At 41.8% G+C, this 22663-nt stretch overlaps 1 protein-coding gene across 9 annotated transcripts in view; it reads left to right on the top strand.

Moving 5' to 3' along the window:
* esrrb (estrogen-related receptor beta) overlaps positions 1 to 22663 on the top strand; it is a 50410-nt gene that overhangs the window by 10060 nt on the left and 17687 nt on the right. For 8 of the 9 annotated variants that reach the window (XM_041813438.1, XM_041813433.1, XM_041813439.1 and 5 more), the window contains 3 exons: positions 7739 to 8148; positions 15336 to 15461; positions 22349 to 22459. In XM_041813438.1, coding sequence (XP_041669372.1) covers positions 7739 to 8148; positions 15336 to 15461; positions 22349 to 22459 — 647 coding nt within the window. The remainder of the gene's footprint in view (positions 1 to 7738; positions 8149 to 15335; positions 15462 to 22348; positions 22460 to 22663) is intronic. The other variant, XM_041813432.1, reaches the window with a different exon arrangement.

Here is a 22663-nt window from a genome sequence, read left to right as displayed (position 1 = left end):
AATCCAGTATCGTGCATCCCTAAATATCTGTTCTAAATAATGGCAGGAATTTTCTTATCTGATAAAATTCACTTTTTAAGCTAATGTCTGCAAATACGATATAATGCTGATAATATTGTGCATCCGTAATTTATAACACACTAACTTTTGTATTATGCCTTCTTATCATCTTAAATAGTTAAAATAGAATTTTTTTTCTTCCAAGCTACAACATTGTCAGTGTAAAGCATTATGTGTGTGTTAGGGTCTTGTTGTGTTTGTGCTTCCTTGCCTGCCATCACATTATACAACTGTGTGCTTTTGTGTAATTTCCTGTTGGTCACAAAATATCTTCACATTAAAATGCCTCATTATGAGACCACCCCTACAGGGCTGAGCGCGATCCAGTAGTCACATTGAGTGTCTGGTTGTTGAACCTTTCACACAGAGTCTCCCTCCCTCCCTTCCCCATACATCCTGTGATTCCAGACGTGCCGAACATTAAAATGTATGTTTAGGTGAACCCTGGAAGGAGACATGTTAATTCAGTAAATATCCCCAAAGTTTAATTATTCCTGAATGGTGTGGTGGTGGACACTGGTGTATAAATCAGTTAGGCCCACCCGCCTTTTTATTAGCAGCACTATTTATGGGGAATGTGTGGCAGCTGGTAGAGATGAGCCAGTAAAAAGCTAGAGGCGATTGCTCCGACTGTGTCTGCAGTGGCAGACTGTCATACAAATGGTGTTTTTGTGCAGCTTCAGTTCATTTTGGAAATGCTTGAATTGCATGCTACAAACAATATAAATGAGGGAAATCAGGCGCAATTTTTGACACCGTGATTGTGTTGTATTATGCATGTCATTTGAATCTTACCTTCTGTGAAGCTTTGTAAACATTTACACATGTGATTACTTTTAAATGATCCAGGACACCTGACAAACCTGCTAATATTTGTCTGTTAATTCTCATCTTTTTATTTGTTTGTAGCTCTTCTTATAAAGAGGGTCGTTTATGATGAAGGCAGGAGAGGCTCTTTGTTTTTAGCAGGTAGAGTTCCCCCCTAAACAAGGACGGCCTATCAGAAGAAGATTAATGAAGTAATTTCATGCATGGCTCTATGCCTCTGTCCTCCTGTACGCACAGCCACTGTGTCTAAACCTATGATTTACACTGGACTCTGTTAAATAGCCTTAACCCTTTATAATAATATTTCTCTCTGTTTGACACACACATCTGAAATATCTTTCACATTTCTCTTATATCCTCTGAGAGTGTGATTCACACATATCCAGACAGTGATCAGGGATGCTTGCCGAACACTCATCTAAAATTTTTGTGCTCAAGTTTCCATCATTCATATTTTATAATCCCTCCTCTCTTTTTTGCACGAGGAACCCTACTGTGAGTACATGAGCGGTGTGTTGTGGATGATACCTGCTGGCTTTCCTCATAATTTGTGACTGTCTAACAAAAAACAGCCTTATAAGTGAAATTCTGTGACTCATTTCTACAATCTAGGGCTGTTCAGTTCAATCTCTTTTTGGTGAAACTGTGTCTTTAAAGTCTTGAAACTGATTCCATTAGTTCATTAAATTATCATAGAATAGACTTTGTTAAAGGGGAAGTAATTTTTGTAACTGGATGAGATGAATTGACATCACAGGGTGATGAAAGCGAAAAACAAATCCTTAAAAAACATAACTTGTGAAATATTTGTTTAAAATGAAATATTATCTATGCAACTGAAGAAGGCACAGTGCTGTTTTGCTAAAATCTGGCTGGGAAAAAAAACTGAAATCTGTATTAACTTTGCTTCTTTGCATCAGTATTTAAAGCTGTCATCGTAAAAACTAAAAGTGATGTTTTTTTTTTTATCATGTTTTAGTATTTTAGCATTCAAGTCTTGAAGTTGGGCTGTAACGACGTAGAAAAGTAGAGAGTTCAAACAGTTGAAACAAAAGACTCCAGCCATGCCTCAATATGGTGCTGTGTATTCTGATATTGATGTCAGTGTATCAGTTACGTATCACGCACCACCAACCTGTGTCTGATGTCATTACCAGCACTCGATTTCTTATGACAAGCTGTAAAGAAAGCTTTAAAGATAGCTGCATACTTTTAAGGTTGTTTTTGCCAGTCATGGACTATTACTACTTTTGTATAACTATCTGCCATTGTAAGTGAATGCTGTTGAATTATACCATAGCCACTCCTCATAATGGATGTAATGGAAACTAATCTTTTCTAATGAAAAAGGCCGAATTAGAAATTTAATCCCAAATGTCCTACACAGCAGCCAAGACTTATCACTGCTCTTCTCCTTTTCATACAGTATGATGAGCTGTCTAATTCTGTAGGGGGCTTCCCCGCTGGGTCGTCTTATGATTGTTAACTCTTTGCTCACCATAGGTGGAAGTTGAGAGACCAGACAGCTCCCTCACATTCCCAAGCTGACAGTAGCTCTATCATTAGCCATTTGCTTCTCTCAACATCCTGAACTCAGCCTCTTATAAGAACCAGATCCGCCCAGAGTGGCCCAGACAGTTTACGTCAGACAAACAGCAGCGCCTGTATCACAAGAGGCCCTCTCTTTCCTGCCAGCAGCATCTCCAGAACAGGAAGGAGCACGAAAGGGGATCAATAGATGTGATCTGCTTCTTGGCCTGCGCTATCTTGTGGTGCCGCTGGAGCATGGGGCTCATGTTGTCGTAGTGGAGTGAGCTCATAGCTTTATAAAGACTACAGTGACATCGCTGTGGAGCAGCTAAATATAATCCTCTGCTGGAGACTGAAAAACTTAATTGCCCAGGCCACAGAGAAGCTCTACCCCACCTCCCTCCCCTTCCTCAGTGGTAACCCTGCACGAGCCCCAAGCCTACGGACTATTGATCCGGGGCCTTCATTCTCCATCGGTACGATAAACACAGATCTCTCTCAGTCTCCTCTCTCTTGCTTTCCCTCTCGTATCGCTTACTTTCTCTTTTCCTGTTTTTCTGTCTCTTCGACTTCCCCTTTTGTTTGCCTCCATTGATCTGCACGTCATAAATCTCTGTCAGCTTCTTCAGAGTGTCTGGCATATCCGTTAATAAAGGCCCCTCCCTTCCCTTCAGGTCCACACCCCTCCCTGCACCCCTTCCTCTCTGTGCCAGAGTCAGACTAATGAATGAGAAACTCCAAAAATTAGGGGCCTCTCTCCTCATAGATTAGAATGGGTCCCTATGGAGTGCCGGGCTTGCCTCCAACCAAACCACAACTGCCAACCAACCAACTTACCACCCCCTCCCTACCATATTTCCATCTTTAATATTCTGTCCACCACACAAAAACAAATCAGCAGACACGCGTTCCCCCAGAGTGCATTTGCCCCTTTATTCCCTTGATGGTCTTTACCCTGGAACCAGTTAGACACAGAGTGGTCCTCCATATTTCTTCCTAGTGTTCTGTATGCTTCCAACTGTCTCAAAATTTGATTTTTTTTTTACCCCTCTTTCCCTAAATATCCCTCCCTGAGCCCCAGTCCATTTTTGTTTACATTTTCCCCTCAGAGAACACGCACACAGCACACTCATGTATTTTTGAGCAGTGCAGAATTTCAGCAAGGTGTTGGCTCTCCCAAACACAACTCGATGGTGCTGTGTTGGAGCAGTAAGAGGTGGCAGTGGCCCCTGGAGGAGAGGTCAGCGTGGCAGCTGCTAGTGGGCTCTGGCTGTGGCGAGGAGGCTGAGCCGGGCCGAGAGGGGGTCTGTCAGGAGCTAATTGAGTTCGTCCTACCAGCGCTGACTCTGGGGCCAGTGGCTTATCAGGCCACATCGCCTGGGGCCCACCAGACAGATCTGCCCCTACTGGGGCATCTGATATCACCATCACCCTGCCTGCAGATGTCAACTCCCACCTCCTCCACCCCCCTTTGCCTTCCCCTCCATATACGGTCTGATCAGGTAGCAGGGATGTGACACTCTGGGATGAGGTTAGCGAATGTTAGAAAATCTTGTTTTTGGCATCCGGTGGCCTTGAGAGTGAAAAGGACATCTGGAATTTACTCTGAGCTGAGCCCGTAGTACAGGTTTATGCTTTTTATTTCCACAAATAAAAAGGAGAGGGTTGTAGTAGAGAGAACACCGGAGGATGTCAGACTCCTTAAGAGAGAAGGCGCCTCTCAGCAGGAATACTTACAAATTGGCTCAATTATATCCTTAATGTACTGCCTCCTTACCACATTGTCATCCAGTGTTCAGAGTTTTTGCTTGCAGGCAAGAGAAGGCATGAGAGAAGGAACGCTCCTCAGTCCTCCTCTTGGAAGTGGAAGAACAGCGAACGTGAGACGATCTGCGAGATCATTAGGCCAGCTAATCCTGGTCACAGCAGCACCGATGGAATGATATTAGGGATCTGAAATTCTGTTAGGGGGGCCAGGTGGAATCAGATTAAAACCAAACTGCGCAGTGTGCGTTTGCAGGCCCATAACCCACTACTCAGCATGAATTTTGATCGGTACAAAGGGAACAAAAGGAGGAGGAACAGAGAGAGAAAAGGAGAGGGGGAGAGATACTGTATCTTAGACGAGCACTGCTCCTTTGGGCAGCAGAATTTGAAATGCTCTTACCTTGAGGAAGTAAGACAGAGCTATAGATTTTACAGCATCAAGCAGACCCTTTACCGTCTGCTCTATCTGAGAAGCATACAAGCTAATTAGCACCTGCCCCGCATATTGAATTATTTATAACAACTATTGCTGCTGTCAGACTATATAATGTTCATGATTCATTTTCTCCATACAATGGTATTTATAGATTTAAATTGGACCTGTCCCATTAGAGGTTACTAATATTTATAGAAATATTTTAGACTGTTTGATTAATACACCAGGTTCAAGTGGTTAGTATTCCCTCAGTATCATTAATCAATATATGCAGGCTTGTTAAAAACATAAGCATAGCAGTGGTATAATGTGTCATAGCAGAATGAGTTAAGGGGGATTCTAGCCAGCACATTTATTATAAATGACCACATAGAGCTGGAGGGGAAACAGTTAAGACACTTATGCAATTATGCTAAGTGTCACCCTGAAGGTGGCCTTTGAACCAGGGTTAAGCTTACTCTGAATTTGTGAAATAAAAGCTAAATGGAGCCATCTTGGGCTCCTGCGTTTTAATATATAGCCTTTAATAAGCCGAGTGCAGGTGCCCTATCGCACAGGTGCACATATCCATCTGAAACAGAGAACATAAAGCAGATGAACACAGAGCCGTGCATTAATTTATGGAGATGCAATCTGCATTCATTATCAAGAGGAGCATATTCTATTTAAGAAAGGCATGAAATTGATTCACTTTTTCAATTTCTGTCTGCAAGGACAGTTAAGAGTATAAGGGGATAATTTTTACAATGGTAACAGCCTTTGATATCATATAGTAAGAGTAACAAGAATTTCTGCATCGTTTTGGTGAAGACAGTGGATAGAGATCTGTAAATTAAAAAGATCTTTCTGCACAACAGTTATGTATCAGTTTTTATGGAGAAAGCGTCACATTGCAAGAAGAATTTGAGAAGTGCTCAGGCAAAGGGCTTATTCCACAAGGTCAACGGTTTTAACAGGGGGCATTTTTTATTATTTATTTTAGCAGTTAACCTTTTTGTGAATTTCCAGAAGTGGTAGGCACCTGGAGCTCCGATGAATATACATGACAGCAGGCAGGGAAACCTGGGAATGAGATTTAATTTGACATGCTGACCCCCATCTCCACGGGCCCAGGAAGCCTGGGTGAGAAAATAAGGTTGACCCACTGACCCCTGGGCCTGAACCCCTCCGTAACCCACCCTCACAATTAAATCAGCCTCAGAGAGCAAGAGGCATTCCGGCCAACTGAGAGGGTACATAACGGAGGCCTCTTATTTCCTGTTTCCTCTGAAGCACCGTCCAATCAGGCAGATTGCGGGAACAACCCCCCCCCCCCCCCCCCCCCATGCTGATGGTGAACTGACATGTCAAATATGTAAACATTAGCATTAGTTGGCAATATGCTAATGGAGCTAATGTGCTAAAGCACAACTTGGGCTGTCTAGCTGCCACTCAGTAGGAGCCTCTGTGTGTAAATTTGCATAAGCCATGCAAGGCTCAATTTTGTTAATGTAGGCACATGCAGGAGACCTTTCACCCCCTTGGTGGTACCTAATACAAGGGAACGGGTGTGGTGTCTTACGTTTCCTTAACCCTAAAAGGTCACAAGGACTGCCTCTCCAACATCCATCTCCTCTACAGTCCAGCACTTCAGTTTACTCTCTCTGCAGACAAAACATAACTCATCCAAGCTAAGTTTCTCCCAGTGCAACTTCAAGTTAAAGGTGATAGAGCTGAGACAGAATAAGATTTATTTGGACGAGGGAGGCTTGAGAGTGCGTTTTGTGACCACAGCTCAACAGCTGCACTTTAGTCTACACACAATCATATTGCATGTACTCTAAAATACAGTTATTAGGCAGACAGTGAAAAAGTCAATACCTTGCCTTCATGTTTTCTTTTGGTTGACTGCTGACTCAAGGAGACAAGCCAAGGTCCGCTCTGCTCTCTAAACTATGGAGATACTCCTGACTCATTGGGCTCTGTTTGTCTGTGTGCACTTGCCTGTGAAGTTATTTGAGTGCTCTCTCTCTCTTTCTTTATACCCATCCCTGTCTCTCTCTCTCTCTCTCTCTCTCCACCTTTCTCTCTTCCTTTCACTTTCTTTCTTTCTTGTGATTGTAATGTGTGGCTCTCTGTGTTACTATCCATACATACAGTGGGTATATGCACAATAGAGCACATTTTTACTGCTGCTGTGGCGTGAGGCTACTAAAGCACTTAGCATTTTCCTTCTGGCTTGCTGGGTTTTGGGAAGATTTGGGCTCAACTGGGATGACTTAAAAACAATCTAATAATTTAGGAAATGTTGTACAACAAAACTTTAAGTATGTCTGATTTCCCCTGTCCTATCAGAAACTTGTTTCTTTTGTTTAAGCGTTTATGTACTCTACAGGAACTACGTTGTGACAGTATGTTGAGCTTTTCTTTCAGCAAATCATTTTCAATGAAGATTTAAACTACGGCTGTCAAAAGATTCAAATTTTCAATAGTGATTCATTTCAGAATTTCTGTAGTTAATAGCAATTAATTGCACCATTTTCTATTGCGTTTTAAAATTCCACTTTTTTGCATTTCAAACTGTTTTGAACTAAAGGAAATTAACTTCCAATCTGGATACAGCTTTTAGAGCAAAAGTGAAGATTATAACATGAACTTAACTATAAACAAAGGAACTTGTTATGGATTAAAAAAAAAAAAAAAGAACATTGAAAGGATTCAGACTTCTGACTTGTTTTTGTTTTTTTTTTTTTGTTTTTTTTTTTTAAGAAAAGCGAGACATTAAGGAGCAGTGGAGGACTTATTTTACATCACTGTGGCAGCAGTGAGATGCTGATGTGCCTTAACCAAAGTGTGTTGAAAGGGAGAATAAAACATGAGATTAATTGCAATTTTTAAAAATCAGAATTAACTCTATTAATCTTGACAGCCCAATTTAAAGGTAACATGAAAGAAAAAGAGTATTAGTGTTGTAATAAGCATGACATGCCAAACAATCTCTATATTTTGTATTAAATGTCAATCATGTTGTTTTGCTATTTAGGCATTTCCACTAGTTGATGAGGTTGATTTCTACTCTCTGAGGACCTCTACTGATCATTTTCCTCTCCTCCTCCCTCCATCCCTCTCACACCCCAGGCTGCTGAATAGAATGGCCGCTGATGACCGGCACCTACCCTCCAGTTGTGGGTCCTACATCAAGACGGAGCCATCCAGTCCCTCCTCGGTCATCGACACGGTCAGCCACCACAGTCCCAGCGGCAACTCAGACGCCAGCGGCGGCTATGTCAGCACCATGAACAGCCACTCCAATGGTCTGGACTCTCCACCCATGTTCACCCCCAACGGGCTTGGCGCCGGCTCCTGCCGCAAGCGCTACGACGACTGTTCCAGCACCATCATGGAGGACTCATCCATAAAGTGCGAATACATGTTGAACTCCCTCCCCAAGAGGCTGTGCTTGGTCTGTGGAGATATAGCCTCGGGGTATCACTATGGGGTGGCCTCTTGTGAGGCCTGCAAAGCCTTTTTTAAAAGGACAATACAAGGTATTTTTCCCCTCTCGATACAAGATATTTCATCCCATGTTGCTGCATCACCAGACATAAAAACATCCACCATACAAGGCACCTTTGGCCCCACAACAACACTGAAACATACTCAGTCCAAGCAAGTTAACATGTAAAAAGAATCACCGGAGTGTGGAAGATGTGTTCTCTCCCTCCTGAGACCTGCAGCAAAAAATCACTGTTTTTGATTTTATCACCATGTACAGCTAGCTACTGTAGTGTTATAGTCGTTCTCAGTGATTATCAGATGATTACACATTTAAAAAACGCTGGCTGTATCCACTTTATAAGGAGTAGAAAACAGGAATATTTCCAGACAGATCAATTCAGTAGGCATGATTGGATCATTTGTCATGGTTGGTGGTGTACGGTGGACATGACATCATCACTCAGAGGTCAGATTTGGTGAAAGGTGGGGGCTCGTTTTCCAGATGCCGTAGGGGGGGTTCAGAGAACGTAATCTATTATTCCAGTCATGTTTTCTGTTTGTGGATTTTTGTGTGGGTGGGTGGGGGCCCTCAGCCATTGGCTATCTGCAACCCTGATGTATCACAGCTTCTCATTAGAGGGGCAATGAAAAGCCCCCCACTGTGAAACTGCGTTCTGCTCAGGATTAATCAGGTAGACTGAGATATTGTTGTGCCTAAAAAACCTGCACAACAGTCACAGCTGCCCCAGTCTGCTGGCTTAAAAGAGGAATCCATACAGCTGAGAGATGGACAAAATAGGTAAACTGAGAAGAATGATTTAAGTAAAAGGAAAAGCCAAATGTGCCTGACACCAGTTATCTATTTTTAATACATTTTCATCCTCAGATGATTTTGGGCATTAAATGGAGAGCAGGCTGTCAGTCTGGATGATAGGTGTTGATTTTGGACCTTACAGCCCTATCAGCTTTAGACAGTCTATGTACCTTTTGCAGGCAAACAAAAGCATTAGGCCAAATCCTCCTGTTTACCCATGCTGCCATCAGCAATCCTGTCTATTGACAAAAGATGAACATTTTCTCTCAAGTAACATAACTGGGCTTTTGTCCCCTCACTAAAAGTACACTGACGGCAACACAATGGAACAGAAAAGAGGCATCTGGGGATGAAAAAGACATCTTAGAGCAATGGCCCAAACAATTAAGAGAAAGGTACATGGAGAAAAAAAGAAAGCTCCTCTTTTTTTGCCCTCCTCATTCTGCGTTGTCGATTTGAAATCCCTCTCTTTCTCTTCTTGGAGGGCTGCCTGTAATGGAGCTAATCTGCCGTCGTTTGTCCGAGCCACAGGAGTTTTGTCAATAACAATCAGCGTTTGGAAAGTGTAATTAAGGCCGAGGCTTTTCATTAGGAAGAAGGGAGGGGGCCGTCTCCAGGGACGGGCATGCCAATTAGAAACTCAGGCACGCGTCGCCGGGTAATTTCAGGGAAAGGAGGGGAAAAAAACCCAGGACTTCTTTAGATTGGAGAGGGACCCTGCTGCTCTTTCAGAGGAGAGGAGGAGAGGCTTAATGGCATAATAATCAGACAGGGGTCCGATGCAGAGAAGGCAGGGGGAAGCAGGGAGTTTTTTGGGGAGGGGGGAGGTGAAAGCTTCCCAGATGATAAAAGAAACACATGCAGGATTGCTGGAGGAAAATTGAGGCGGTTAAAAAGCGGGATGTTGAGCCCTTGAAAGAATAAGAGGGTGCCGTTGATGAGAACTGATTAATTAAAGGAATAACGAGGCAGTCAAGGGTGGAGTGTGAGACGGCCCTCTCTAATGAGAGGAAAACAAAGGAGCTGTCTTTTCCAGCCCTTTATCACATTGTTCTGTAGCACTCAGGGCAAACAACATGCTAAGTTAATGTTAACCACGTACATGACAGTTTCTTTATCACCTTGTGCTCACCTTGTGTAACTCTGGGTGTTTGGTGAGACAGCTAGTAATTTTCAAAAGGGAATTTATTGAAATATAGTCTTTAATGAAAATATTTATGCCTATTCATTCAGAAATCCTGGATCTACCTCTCTAACCTGCACATCTCCAGCTGATGCCCTTTCCTTTTCAACAAAAGTGGATGAAAAATCCATCTTGTATCACCTATTCATCCAGTGAAAAGCCCCTTGAACTCTTACGGGGAGATAGTTACATTAGTCAAGGCCAGGCCCAAATTAATGTCAACCTGGATCTCCATCCATCCCAGAAATACCCCGGTCCTCAGAGCTTTCTAATCATCCCTTCTGTTCCTACACCTCACATGCCCCACCAATCAAAAACATAAATCTCTTATTGAACCGTGTTTTCTTCCCATTTTGAACCCAAGTGTAAAATTGCTTGAAAACCAACTGAACTCAGTGGCCCTCTTTTATATGAAGTAATAGACCTTGACAGTAAGCCTGTAAAAGTCAGTTTAGATTTTGATGAGAAATACCTGCCATTTTACTGTAATTTACTTACAAGACCTGACTTTCCCCTCTGTGCCCTGGCATGGGTCCTGAAAAGCCATAAAATAGATTGAGACAGATACTTATCAAGAGAAGAAGAAGGGAAATCTTTTTCTCCTCCCTCCACTGTAATGTTATTGGTAACCAAACCATAACCTCTCTACAGACGGAAAAACCAGAGCATGGCCCCGGGGTTAAAGGGGCGCTGCCAGTGTGCTTCATTTTTGAAAATGAAACTGGTCACTGTCGATCTGCAAGCCACAATTTCCAGGGTTTACTTTTAAATGGCGGTTATTTTTCAATTTAAAGGTACACCTTTTTAGATGGAGTGTTACCAATTACTGTTGAATTTAGTTTTTATTGGCTTCCTCCTGTTTTAACGTTGCAATGCTGCATTATTACTACTACTACTTACAACTATTGTTAGATTAAACAGGGATTCTGTTTATAAGATTTACAAAATCACTTCAATAAAAGTGTTTTATTCAATAGCCATTTAAGCCAAATTCAAATGAACTTTGTTCTTCTATTCCTTGGAAAGAGGTCTGCAAGAATTGAGAAACTGAAGGACAATATATTTTTACCTACAAAATCCTAAATAAATTTAGCAATAATGACAAGAAATCATAAACAGATATGAAAGGAAATGATTTAGTTTTAGTCAGAATACTGAGTCTGTTCAATATTTGTGAAAAAGTTATTTGTAAAGAAAAAATCTTTGATGAAGAAGTGTTAATGAAGCATTTTAGTGGGACTGGCCAAAGATTGTCAAAAATTGTAATCGTGATTAATCTCAGAATTCCTATAGTTAATCACAATTAATCACACCCTATTAAGTGCATTTGAAAATTCCCTTATTTTGCATTAAAATTGTTATTGTGTCATTTTGGATTTTTCTACTGTCTTAAACAAAGAATAATTGACTTCCTGTTTGGACACAGCCCTACTTTCTAGAAGATATGATGTCAACTTAACAGAAGAAAGAACTCATTAGGGATTGAAATGAAAAAAGGGGACAGTAAAAAGATTAAAAAGATTGATATCATTAGATGCAAGTAACTTTTGACTTGTCCACTGAGCTATCGCAGTTTTTATTAAGTGAAATGAGACATTTAGATGGGCATTTAGGTGGACCCATTTTGCATCACTGTGGCTGCAGAGAGAGGCTGCAGTGGTTTCACCAAGGAGTGCTGAGAGAGACAATAGATCATGCGATTAATTGCGATTAAAAAATGTGAAAGCACTAATTGTGAATTGCAGTAAATCATGATTAATGTGATTAGTCTTAACAGCCTTGATTTAAAGTAAAAATACATTTGATAACTTAACGGATAACAAGGGATGCATGATATTGGATTTTTGCTTAAATATCCCCATATTTCCAAGCTTATTTTTGCCGAAACCAACAGAAAATTCTTTGTTAAGCTCCACAAATATAATGTTTACATAATAAGGTAAAGCAAAGGATGGGAAGTGCTTTACAAATTCAGTTATTACTTGAGATTTATTCCAACTATTATCTTAATAAGGGTGCGCACCACACTGGATTTTTGCCAACATCCCATACACCAATATTTGGAAAATAAGTTTACCTGATACCAATATTTAAATGTGTTTAGACCTGAAACCTCAGTCTGTACAACACACAGTTTAAAGTTTGGGGATGAATTAAACAAATTTCCGTTCTCAGAACAAAAATAAATAATAAAGACTTCCACTGAAACAGGTCTATTGGACCAGCCTAAAACTTCACTAACTTATTTGTTCATAAGCCAATATAGCCAGATATTGCTTGCAAATATAATTTTCATATCTGCTGGTACCAATATGCTGATAATACCACGCGTCCCTGATCTTGATTTAAATCTTTATTTTTTCCATTATTTTTACTGGCGCCAGGTTTCAATGCAGGACCACCACCAGATGGTGGCTGTAGCACTTCTGAATACTGTTTGCTAACCCCCATTTAATGACTTCAGAAGAAGAAAGCAGTTATATCAGGTGACACAACTGAGGTGCAAAGAGGCTTTCAGTTCTCTTAACTTAAGAAACAATCTATTATGGAAAATGTTTATGTAAATGATCAGTTAAATGATCTATTGATCTTGGTGTTGTCAAGTAAAAGCAGTTAAAATCAGTGCCAAGCAATGCTAAGTTTGTCAGCCTGTTAATGGCAATTTGTATTATGTGTTAATGACAAAGATGTGCAACTCGGTCCATCTCTCACAATCTTCATAATTCCTTCTAAATGAATTTCAAATACGATTTTCTCTCAAGTATACCTCTCTCACTGCTTACATGTTTTACCAATGTATTGCTGTATTTTTCTTTTTAATCTATCTAATGCTAATACCAGTATTATGCTGATGATGTTGTGCACCTCTACTGATCACCTTTAAAAACAAGAGTTTAATAAGAGCTTTGACACACATGCAAAAAGATAACTAAAAAACATAAGAACCCATTCAACACCAATAAGTATCTTTTTTTTTATTGAATTGGCTGTTGTACATTTCAGAAATATGCTCTCTGGCTTTTATCATATTTGTGTACTTTAATAGAAATATTCAAACCAAAGTGGGAGTCAAGTTGTGTTTACGCTTCGCTGTATGGATTCCACCTTTCTCTTTCATCATTGTGGATAATGTAAGTTAGAGCTTATTTACCTGCTAAGAGCTGTTATTTATGTTTTGAACCGAGAATATCTATATGCATCCTAAAATATACGCCTGCCCCTAAATATTAACCAAACATAGGGATGAGAAATGAGTTAATCCCCCCTCTCTCTGCGTTGAGCTGAGAGAAGCCCCCCTGACAGAACATCAGACGCAGAGCTCCACAGGACAGGTGGACACAGCAGTGTGTGTTTTTTTTTGGTGTGTGATATCAAAAGGCTGACTCTCTCTGTTAGCCACCAGGTGTATTTTGTGCACGTGTGCCCCTGTAAGGGGGGGGTAAAATACCCCCATAAACAACACGTCCTCAGGGACACACAGGGTCAACTGTGCAGACGAATTTCCAACATAGCATGCATGTGCATAACATTGAAATGATTGAATAAAGGGAATAAAATAAGAAGTAAATAGTTTCAGATTTGAAATCATGCCTCATATTCTTTTTAGATGTATTTAGTATTTACGTTCCTGCAAATTGCTGATTGGTTAGTGTATAATGGGAACACAAACCAAAAAGACCTCAGTGAATTGATTCCAGCACAGGGTGGCACTGATTGCCTCCTCCCAGCATATGGGAAATGGATAGGATTATTATGGTCTGCTTCTGCAAAGACAACAGAGAAAACAGAGAGGGGAAAGACAATCAGAGCTCATCAGCCGCTTCCCTCACACCTTTATTTACCCCAATCCCAAAGAGATGAGGAGAATTAGCATAATGATTTCTTACCCAGATATAAGGAGGAATTTCTAATTATTTATAACAACTTGGGACCCTCCACTTGATCTGTCCAATAATGTTAACATAATTGCATAAGTTGTCAAAGGATGTTGGAGGGCTAGTGGAGGAACGCCGGTGGAATATTACACAGCTTTCTGTCTCTGTACAGGAATATGGAGGGAGGGTCAGAGCTGAGGAGCAGATGCAGCATGATGGGGTGCAATCCTAATGCGCTTCGGCCCTTCAGTCAAATCAATGAATGATATAGATGATTTAAGGGTTATCCTAGTACACTGGTGGAGATGCTTCAGCAGAAAGTATTTGCTTATATGTTCATGGGTAAAGAAAAAAATATCAAGGCTATAACAGTGATGAAACAACATTTTTACTTCACTCGATTTATCAAGCTAAAGTAACAATGACAGAAACATTTGGTCAAAAGAAAGTTAAGAAAAATACCAATGTCAGAAGCTTTAAAGCTAAAAGACAATCCTGAAAGAGGTTAATTCAAATTCCTCGTCTGAAGGAACCATTATATTGAAACCCTTTATTGAAACCCTGAATACAGTAAAATGTAGGGAATCAGACCGAAGCAGAGGACTGCCTCACATATCTGCCCTTTCTGTTGCTAATGCTAGAGTAGAGCACCAGCAGCTCTTTTATTGTGCAGCAGTGAAACTCGTTTTCATAGCTCCGTCCTGGAATCAGACGCTGCAGTTGAATAATGCATAAAGCCTCTTGCCTGTACACTATGTAAATAGTCAACAATGGCAACAGTGGTAACAACAGGTTTGGGTCTGCAGGAGTATTATGTAAAGTGGTCAGGGGGCTGCTTGTCTGTCTATCCAGCCTGCTATTGAGGCAGTTTCAGGCCCCTCTGAGCGCAGGGGACACGGCCGGAGCCCGGAGCCCGGAGGGGACACGCACAGAATTAATGAGGCCAATTTAGTGTTGGACTAGGGTGGCGTCTACTGATGGGTCCTGAAGGACTATTGTAGCAGTACCTCCACTCACCCCACCCCCATGCTTTAACTTTTACTCAAGCCCTCCCCTCCTTGTAGCCCACAGTGCTGTCAGGTCCTGTACTCACTGGAAAACACTTGAACTACCTAACACTACAGAAATGGATTCTATAGGAATCTGTATGATTAACAAGTGCCCAGGCCTGGTTGGCTAAAATGATTTATTATAGACCCTCTGATAGAGCAGAGAGTACACACTGCTCGTTATTACTCTATTAGTAGCTCCCAATTTATCTCAAGTGCTCAAATACGAACAAGTATTTTATTTTCATACTAACTTATTTCTATTAGAAAATAATTTATCAGGCCTGAATCAACCCTGTTCCTCTTCTCTCCCCAGGTAACATAGAGTACAGCTGTCCCGCCACAAATGAGTGTGAGATCACAAAACGGAGACGCAAATCATGTCAGGCTTGTCGCTTCATGAAATGCCTCAAAGTGGGGATGCTCAAAGAAGGTAAGAAGAGTAAGAACATTTTTATTATTCTGGCACCCACACATACACATGATGTAGTTTAGATTTCAACATTCATGTGAATACAAAAACAACCAATGTGCTGATTTTAAAATGGCAATTATGGAAGATAGTGCTCAAGATGGCTAGGGTTTGGTATTGCTTGGGTTTTTTCCAAGAGAAAAAATGATAATAGTGGCACAAAAACACTTTTATAATTGCAAAGGCGACTTTAAACTTAAAATTGAGCAATAGATTAAATCTTAAATTAGAAATCCACTATGAACAAATTCATACAATTAAATAATAAAACCATACCCAACTCAGATAAATTGTATCTTTGCCAAATTTTCTAATAAGTCCTACTAGACTTTGTAAATGTCACTCAATAATTTTAACTACGTAACTGTAACAACTAGGTTGTTTTTTTATTTTAGTATTTTTTAAATAAATTAAAATCATGAAGATAAATGATCAGTGTGCACACAAAATTACCCCCCACCCTGCAAAACAGTCAGCAGTGGGACAGAGTTGTCTGTTGATGGTACACAAAGGAAAACAACAACAACGTAGAGGGAAAGGGACTAAACTTTGACCCAGTTAAAAACTTTTTGTTTCTCCTTCTTCGATCTGATCCACAATGATGCTGGTGGTGAGTCTCTGTATGCTTTCATACCGTTTAAACAGTTCTTAGCTTATTAAGACCAACAAATACCAGAAACAAACTTAGAAATGACAAGAAGTAGTGCTTAAAGTTCCTACATTGTCTGATTGTTAATATTTTATCTTTTCTGCCGAGACAAGCTTGCTAATACAGTCTGCAGTGCTCTCCTGCATTGAAGGCCATCATTCATCAATGATCTCTCTTTCCCTCCCTCCACTATGAACATAAACCAATAATAATCCATCCATATCATCAAAAAGAGGGGTTTTTTTCAAAACAGATCAGAAAGTGATTAGCACCCTAAATACTATTTTTGCACTATAAGAGTGGTATGCTTCAGCGCGCTCACATGAATCAATTACATCACTGAAGAAAGTGTGTAAATAAAAGCTGTCTTGGTATTCAGAGAAATATCTTCAAAAGATACCAGTTGGGCACGGGATAAGAAAAATAAACCATTGTGATTTCGCGACTCAGCCAAAATTTATATACTGGTGCTGTATCAGAGGCAGCTATCAAGAAAATAAAGATGCACGTGAGCAGAGTAGAGACATTACAAATGAATAAAAGACTTCAGTGCTCTACTGAACTAAAACAAGTAGGACTACATTAATTACATTAAGGCAAAGATATTTTGTGCCTTTTATTTGGACTGGTGGGGGGTAACGATGAAGTGTAGCAGTACTGAAATGTGGCACTGAAATCTTTGTATGACTTGGTTTGGTAGGTATCAGATGTGTTGGCACTGGGGCCACATTGTTACCTGATTTTGGTACTCAGCCCTAAAGATAGCTCCTTTAAACTCCCACACAGCTTTAGCAGAAACTCCTACTGTTTTTGTTCCCCAAGCCCAGATTAAGACACACATACAACTGGCCTGCCTCAACGCCAGTTCCCAGCCCCCCTGTCCTCCCCCTACCAACACAGCAGTAAATAATGTGCAGTTGAGCCGGGGACAGAAATATGCTGAATAGCTTGATCCTGCCGTCTGAGTAATAGAAATGTAACAGTATTCCTGCTGGAGAGGCTCAGGCCGGGTCCCTGAGCACACACTCGGCATGCTCTCAGCTCTCCCCGGCATATTGATCCACTAAATGTTTTCCGAACATCTCGGGCTCTCTTCCTGTGGAGGGTTTTTTTTTAAGTCACGCCAGCAGGGAATTCAGTGACAATTAAACATGCTTCCGATGGATTTGTCTGGCCGGGTTTTTCTCCCCCTCACCCTCCCTGTTGCAAGGGACGAAGCCCCCTGAGACCCAGAGGCATGGCTCTTCTTCTGGGGGGAAACACCTATCCGTTCTCCCTTTCCCACCTTGTATTCTCCCCTGCCTCTCCCTCACTTGTTGGTTGCTCTAGAAAGGCCAGACAAATGAATAATGAAAGATATGTGGCTTGGGGGTGAAGTGGTGGTGTAATATTTATTCAAGCCTCCTCAGGGAGTAGCTGAGGGACTCTGTAAGGAAACGTGTTTTCCTGGAGTGCTGATGAGTGTGGGTCAGGTAGCACTTATGTTGTGCAAAGTATGATTGTCCCTCATGGTTATACAGTTGTATAAAAGCCTTTTAAAATTCAGCAATAACTTCCTCTTTTAAGTTCTCTGTCAAACTCTGTACAATTTATACATACCACTATTATTCCTCCCATTATTCACTGAAGAGTGGGATTTATAGATGCATATATATATCCAATCGCCACCTGAAGCCAGTCACAGCCCGTATGGATCTCTGCTCAGTAACAGAATCCCCTGGACTGCATGTGGCCAGATAAAGCTGGAGTGCCAGAAAGACGGAGTAATCGCATTACTATCTGATGAAAAATTTATGCCAATATATCATCTTGGAGAATAAGAGACTACAAAAATATGTAGCCTTGGCTATAAATGAATGACCAGTGTCAGGTCAGAGTAAAAAGAGTGTAAAACTCAAATATGCAGACTTTGGCTAAGCCTGGGGTTCTAATGCACACTTCTGTGAGTTCAGCACATTCACAGAATAAGAATGACCCTCCTTTTTACTCCTCATTGCCACTCTGGCCACATATTATTGAAGTCTTGTGCATGTGATGTTGTAGATTCATCTAATTAACTGAATTGTGCTCATTTCAAAGCTGTAATTACAGGTGTATATTTTCTGAGTTAAAAGAAATTGCTTATTGCATAAGCTCTGCCTTGAGGTCAGCACTTTAAAGAATCAAAGTAGAAAAGAGGGACACATGGTCCATGTCCACTGTAAGCTCCATGAAGCCACCGGCTCAACGCCACGCTCAGGCCCACAGTAAAGAGATGGCCACCGCTCATGTGACTGAGGTTGCCTCTTACTGTGATTACTGCAGAAAGGTCACATTGTGTCTCAATGGAAAATCGCCTAAGTATAACTTTACAGCTCCTAGAAGGTGCAGTGCTGCCCCCCAATGAAACTCAACATTAAATCAGTTACTGTCTTTGATATAATAACAATACTACTATCATCTCCCTGTTAAATTAAAGGTATTTTAACTCTCAAAATCCACTGGATATCATTAATACCAAGCACTTAAGCTACGTTCTAAGAGGGGTGAGGAAAATGGTCTACTACGATCTGCTGTGTGATTACAGAAGGCCTGCTTAAACCCTGTGTCGAGTCGCTGTACTTTCCCTCGACTGTATAAAGGAGGAAGTGATCAATAAAAGAATCAAATGTCAGGGGCAACAGGTTTTTCTTCTGATCAATGGAAACAGATCAGAGCTTAGAGCAGGAGAGAAGACAAGATACTTTTCAGAGATTACATTGACATCATTCAGTGGCAGTAGCTCTCCGCACATGCTTCCTCTCTCCCTCACTTTGTGGTGCACCGATCCTTCACAATACTGCAGAAAAATAACTGACTTATATATGTAATTTTATCCAACATTAATCAAAGACTATAGCTTTTTGTTCCATTGTCTTCTCTGTGTAGTTTTTTCTGTGTGTAAGGGTAGAAAGTATTCTCTCTTATTGTGAGAGAACAGGGAGTCACTCATGAACTATGTCTGAACAAAGGAGCAAAGTGTGTCTGCACTGATATACAATACACCGCTCATTGTTCAGCCAACTGGCATGCAGAGAACAACCACATCCCATAATAGCCCCATCACAGTCACATGCACAACATACAGAACATACACAGACCCCTCGCATGTAAAGTCTCTGAAATACTAGACATGGAAATGATCACATGTTGCAAGATAAACACATGTGGCTTCTTAAGTGTGATAATGAGCAATCAGAATATTTGTGGTGAGGAAAGCATCACTTTTGAAATAAAGTGTACCTTATGTAGCGATTAGTCTTTTCAATTAGCAGGACGAGCAGTGTTGTCAGCTCACAGGAGATGTTGCAGCTAACCTGTAAATGGAGTATGTGACAAGGGTGTCACCATGGTAGCCCCCAGGGTCAGCAGAAGGGGAGGGGGGCACTGTGAGACAAATTTTCCGCTAGCCTCGCTCATCACGACTCGTGATTAAAAATGCTGCAACAGACTTACAAGTATGCAAAGCTGGCAACAGGGGCCCTTTGAAATAGTGCTGACGGCAGTTTAGCAGGGCGGCTTCCTTGAAAGGCAAGGTTCACCATGCCTTGCCATGTGGCCTTCTGATTTTCCCAGCTAAAATAGGGTCCGCCTAAGCCCCCCTTGGCATTGCCAACCATCCCAGACATCCTGACACTTTCCCCAGGGAGAGACACCCAGAACAGGTGAGGGACTCAAAATAAGGGCCTCTTACCACGGCCGGCCACACAAAGTGAGTGAAGACAGGCCCTTTTGTAGGAGGGTGCTTGGAAAGGGATTATTATTGTTTTTGGAGAGAAAGAGGAGCCCTAGGTCAGCTGGCCCCAGCCCCCACCCAAGGCCCTGTGCTAATCCGTGCACAAATGCCAGCCGCCTTGGCCAAAAGCCCTCTCCCCCTGCACCCTGCTTTGAAGAGATGATACCCGAGCTCTCCCACTGCTCTCCTCGCTGAGCTGTGTAGTGAGCCATAAAACAGTGAGATGTTTAACTCACTTTGCGCATTTATAACACACCTACTGTTTACTTTGGAGGACTCCTTAAAGCTGTGGGAGACTCATGACCCTCGAAAGATCTGTTGAAAGTCCTGGCCATAGTGGCCGACAGAATGACTCCATCAAGCTCTAAAATCACACTCTCTTCCTCTCCACCTCTGTCTGGCCCTGTTGGACAGTAAAATGAGACAGGTTAGTGCCAAGCTTTAATTCCTGTCAGCATCTGTTAATTATGGCCAGGACTGTTCTAATTAAAAGAGGCACCCATCTACCTTCATGGCTGGCTTTACACCGCCTCATACAGCCACATGACTCAACCGGCAGGGAGGATCACGGAAAGCAGAGGCACAGCCACCTGGCCGAGTCCGAGCTCACCGCCAGCGCCGGAAGAAACCGTAGAAAGGGATGACATCACGTTAGACAATGAGAGGAATTTTCCACCCTGACAGAAGTTAACAGCAGCATCTCAGTTGAATTGGAAAGTTTCTAAGCACTTAAGCCTGAGCAGCAAGTGGAGGTTGTTTGAAGACTTTTCTCAAGATGCCTTCACAGAAAAAAATAATCTTTATGTGTTACAGATCAAAAACTGTCATGGTGTGTCTATGTAAAGTAGAGGTGGTTGCCATCAGATGATTCCCTGGTGCTTGCTGGGAAGGATGAGGCTCTGTTGGGAATTGGGGGTAATTAGGTTAGTGGGTTGTCAGTGTCAGGAAATTGAAAGACAATCCTAATCAGATTTGTGTTTCTTGGGAATCAAATCATTTATATTAGTAGCAGAAATCTCTATGCTTTAGATGCAGTATGATACATGTGGAACTTTCATAAACGTGAGAGAAAGGTGACATAACTTGATGTTAAAAACCAGAAGGATTTTTTGCATAAATCCACTATGGAGCCCTATTTGTTAAATGAAGGCCACAGTTCCTCTTACATCATCTGATTTTGCTTCCCATATCCGTTCTACAAGCGACCTCCAATCACGGTGCATGGGACACATCCAAACTCATCCCTTCCAAGAGCACTCGCTGATGGGCAAATTGTATTAGGCTCATTTGCAGTGGCCACACAATGCCCAGGTTTGACACCGTCCTCCCTGTTATAAAGTGATGAAATCATCAAGGAAGTGCTCTGGCTGCGGGTGTTTTGTTCGCCCAGAGGACGCAGGCGGCTGACAAATTAACTCCTCCTCCACTGCAAGCATTTCATTGAGCCTTTTCTCATCCACCCTTTAGTATTAAATTTATTTGGGGAGGGGGGGAGTGGGGCTGCATTATGCATACAAAGTAAATTGAAGGGATTCTCCCTCTTGACAGGATTAAGATATCAGGGATATTTAAGCTGTGTGGTAGCAGCGGGGATGGGTGATAGAAATGTTTGCATACAATAGCATTAAATAACCAAATACCTGCCCACTGGTATCAAATAAATAGAAAGAGTGCAAGATGAAATATTTTAACTATGTTGAAAATTAATAGAAAAGAAAAGACATCCAAATGGAAACATCCTTATCAAATAATGAGATAATAAATAACTTATGTTATGATGAGGCTGGCTTGACATTTACAGTATCAGTGTGCAACCTGGCCCTCTAGCTGTGGCTGTGGGTGATAAGGCCTCAGTTCTACTCCTGTGAAAGAGGGGTGAAATAAGGGTCTTTTATGGGAAAGCAATACCTAGTTATCTATCTGCAGTGTGACAGCAGAGAGGTTTGTTTAGTGTGTTTGTGTGACTATGTCTTTGCCGGTTCTCTTTCCGGACAGCAAGGACCACACACCTGAGCACACAAACCAGCACAGAGGCATGTAGCTGGCAGCTAATTAGTATGCAGTCTGCCTCACCCCAAAAGCTAAATAATTAGAGGGCCAGTCTGTGAGATCATTGACCCTGCGTTAAATATTCATATGTTTAGACCTGCTCTGGGCTCAGCTGTGTCACAGTAGACCAGCCAGGCATGGACCACATATGGGAAGGCAGCCGTGCCTCTGACACATCCGCATACACACACTTATGCCAGAATGCAGTCTTTTTACATCGCTGACACTTGAATAAAAATCATAAACACGCTACAGCTTTCCTAAATGAATTCATAAAGTCTTCCAGGTTGCATTATGTAGCTTATCTTTTTGTATTTTAAAAGCATTTCTGGGCTTGGTTGTTTAATTATCCCTTAAATATCCCACTATCTTCTTACTGTGTCTCTCCTCTTGTTCCAAACCCAGGGGTTCGTCTGGACCGTGTGCGAGGGGGCAGACAGAAGTACAAGCGGAGGTTGGACACAGAAAACAACCCATACCTGGGCTTGACGCTCCCCCCTCCCACCAAAAAACCTCGTGAGTACTGCCCCGTCTCTAACCCATTGTCTCCTGCCGCCGCTCCTCCTGTGCCAGGACAGCACACAGGTAAAACTGAGGTGGCGTTCTAGGCCAGACTATGCCCTCCCTTTGTCTCCCCCGTGTTTGGACAGCTAGGAGTACACAGGTCAGAAATGTAGGCCAGGTATAGTTCCAGTTAGAGCTGAAATGTGGCCGACATAA

Source organism: Cheilinus undulatus, linkage group 18 (assembly GCF_018320785.1).
Source record: "Cheilinus undulatus linkage group 18, ASM1832078v1, whole genome shotgun sequence".
NCBI classification, from domain to species: Eukaryota; Metazoa; Chordata; class Actinopteri; order Labriformes; family Labridae; genus Cheilinus; species Cheilinus undulatus.
The sequence above is the reverse complement of the archived record's forward strand: the minus strand, read 5'-3'. Positions and strand labels throughout refer to the sequence as shown.